Source organism: Orbicella franksi, chromosome 6, assembly GCF_964199315.1.
Source record: "Orbicella franksi chromosome 6, jaOrbFran1.1, whole genome shotgun sequence".
Classification (NCBI taxonomy): Eukaryota; Metazoa; Cnidaria; class Anthozoa; order Scleractinia; family Merulinidae; genus Orbicella; species Orbicella franksi.
In genome coordinates, this window is record NC_138150.1 from 24,547,459 (window position 1) to 24,550,479 (window position 3,021).

General features: G+C 38.7%; 1 protein-coding gene across 1 annotated transcript; it reads right to left on the reverse strand.

Annotated features, from left to right (window-relative positions):
* Positions 1 to 30: 30 nt before the first annotated feature.
* Positions 31 to 2,862, reverse strand: LOC145491568 (uncharacterized). The gene has a single exon (XM_081470809.1). The coding sequence runs from the start codon at positions 2,635 to 2,637 to the stop codon at positions 1,960 to 1,962; it is 678 nt and encodes a 225-aa protein (XP_081326935.1). The 5' UTR covers positions 2,638 to 2,862; the 3' UTR covers positions 31 to 1,959.
* Positions 2,863 to 3,021: the final 159 nt, after the last annotated feature.

Consider the following 3,021-nt stretch of genomic DNA (forward strand, 5'->3'; position numbering starts at 1 on the left):
AAATCACGCTTCACAGAGAATTTTTTCACCAATCACACGTCACATAAAAATAATTGAGTACATCACAAATTTTACTTTCTCGTCCCTAAAAACGTCATTGAAAGTAGAACTCACTGATTCGACCACAGAAATCCATCAGCAAATATTCCAAACATTTTCCCTTGAAAATGACAATTTATTATTGGACAGTGCTAGTGTTTTAAGTCAACCGCTTTGTGTAGTAATGTGAATTACTACACTGCACAAAATACTTTACTACAGACGGCACTTTTGGGTTACCAGTGTTTTTCAAGCACTGGTCAGGGTCATTGTATTGTGTTTTTGAGTAAGATTATGTGCTCTCGCCAGATCCATCTCCATCTCCACACAGAGGGGCAATGAAACTCCATCTTTTTGCACTGGGAATGTTGTGACACACCGATACCATAGTTAGGCCACAAAAAGGCTGCTTTTGTAACAATAAAGTACCAAAAGGCAAAGGCATTGTTTCACTCACAGCGACAAAAGTGATGCACCACTATAAGAAAGGTCAAAGTGAACCTTTCCCCAGTCTTCCTCAGGCAAAAGCTGCTTTTAGGTCAATTTGATCCACTTCTGATCTTGATGAATCTGTAAGCTTGGTCAAGAGATTTACTACATGACTGAAAATGTTTTGAAAAAAAAAAATAGGAGCATAGGAGCTAACTTGGAGTATACTTATTTCTGATGTTAAACAAAACGAAAGGGAAAGAGTTGGAAGAAAAAGAAAAGGAATCTTTTAGGTGAAACAGGTTCTTCCAGAAACATAAACCACAAAACTACCAGAAAATCTCAAGAGGGATCATGTTGGATAATTCAGGACGGTGCCTGATCCAATACTTAGAGAATAGTGGACGGGCAATGGAGTAATCTGATTGGTTAATTTTAGCTACAGTAAAAACCTGCATATAAGAACCCAGATTTAATTTCCAACCTAGCCTAAATAGGTTCTTATAGAAATGTTGGAATTTTAGGCTACCTAGGTTCTTAAATAGGTTCTTCATTTGATAAGGGCACAAGCAATTGGCACAGATAACTACTACAGGGCCTATGTGATATGGAATAAGCATAGTGCTGTATTAAATAACCAGTATTGGCAAAGACATGATATGGTTTTCATTTTAGATCATTCTTTGAATCTTTCTGACTGAAACCTAGACTAAAATTTTTTCTGTATTTTCATCTGTGCCTTCATTTTTATAAAATAAGAATTTATTGAAAATTTTAGGCTAAATAAGTTCTTATGAGAAGGGGGTTTAAAATGAAAATTTTAGCCTAACAGGTTCTTAAAGTTTAGGTTCTTATATAAGGGTTTTACTGTATTAGCCCTCTGAACTAACTTCGTCATGTAGTAAATTACCATACAGCTGAACAAAGGAAGATATCAAATTGTACAAGGGTAAAATTAAACTGCAACATAAACAGCTTTGCAGAGGCAGATCATGATGTCACTGAAAATTAGAATAATTATTCCAAATAACAATGATAAAAATTTCACTACAAACTCTGTGTAGTCTGCTATAACTTCTAATGCAATTAATGTGATGGCCTAAAATGCAGAGGTGAAAAAGCTGATGGGAATTACATCCTTTGCACAACCCAGTCACATTGCAAAGCCAGCCATACTGGGATGCAAGTTACACTGGGATTTCCAAAACAAAGCACACTTTCCACTGTGCATGGAAGTCCCACTTATACCATGGGACAAGGTCGTGCAAAGGGCCTATTGATTTACAATAAATAAATATTCATAAAGCAGCCAAAATAAAAACTAAAAATGTGTAAGGCTTCCCTTTTCTCTCTCCTCTTTTATCCCCAACCCTTCCCCCGCCTAAAAAGCCAGCTACTCGGGTTAAATTAATCCAAAACCAAACATTAAACATAAGAGTCTTGATCGCTCAACGATAAAATTCTAAAACGTGTGCACTGTTCTCAGGGCATTCATAATCTCTTAGAAGGGTCGTATACCTCCCATAATCTTTCAAACTCTTCTGAAAAAGCTTCCACTACTTCTTTATCGCTTGAAATCACCACGTTCTCCCGATTTCCAGTCACTGCCTGCCTAGTCCAGTTGAAAGAGCCGTTAACGAGACGTTTGCGGTCAATGACAACAAACTTGTGATGCATGAAGAATGAGGAGAGATCGTGGCGTACTTGAATCCCTTCACGTCTAAACTTCTCGATCTGTGAGCCAGTTGAACTCATCTGTTCATCGTCTGTTAACACTCTGACTACAACACCACTCTTATGAAGATGAATAGTGGCGTCTGCTAGTTCGCGACAGTTGATGGTAAACACGCAAACGTCCAGGCTTTCCTTAGCTTCTAAGAGCACTCTTACTAACTTACTTAGAGACGTTTCTTCGTGTGCAAACTGGCAGTTCTTTCGGTTGCAGCCTCCTTCGAAGATAAACTGCTTACACGCAAGCATTTTGTCTGGGAAGAACAGTACTTGCGAGGTAGATTGATCATTTAACGTCTTTTCCGGAACCGATTCAATGGAATCTTTCACGCTTTTGATAAAAACATAAGTCGTATGGGCTAGGACTCCAATAAGCCAGGATATCCGAAGTATCCTTGGAAAATCGAAGCTTGCAAGAGAAGGCAAGACAGCAGCCATACTTGTTTTCTTGTTTTTCTCTTCGTGTAATTTATCACATCGAGTCTACATGATTTTTATCGTCCCCAGATCCACCTGTCCCTCTTTGCCAGCAGGGCCTTGGCACGAGGAAAAGGTGACTCTGGAAATACAGGCTTACTAGGCTTAAGCGTTTCGCTGATAGACCAATTTCGATACATTAAAATTCAGGGCTCTGGGGAATAAACCCCACAAACTCTAGTTATTCCCCAGAGCCTCGTACTAAGGTGTACTGTTTTAGGCTAAATTTTAATGTATCAAAATTGGTCTATTCAATGCTGGTTTCATAACCAAAAATATCCACTGGTTGATCTGCTCGATCACCGCAAGGGACAGGAAGTATAAACAAGCTTCCGAGAGACTTTT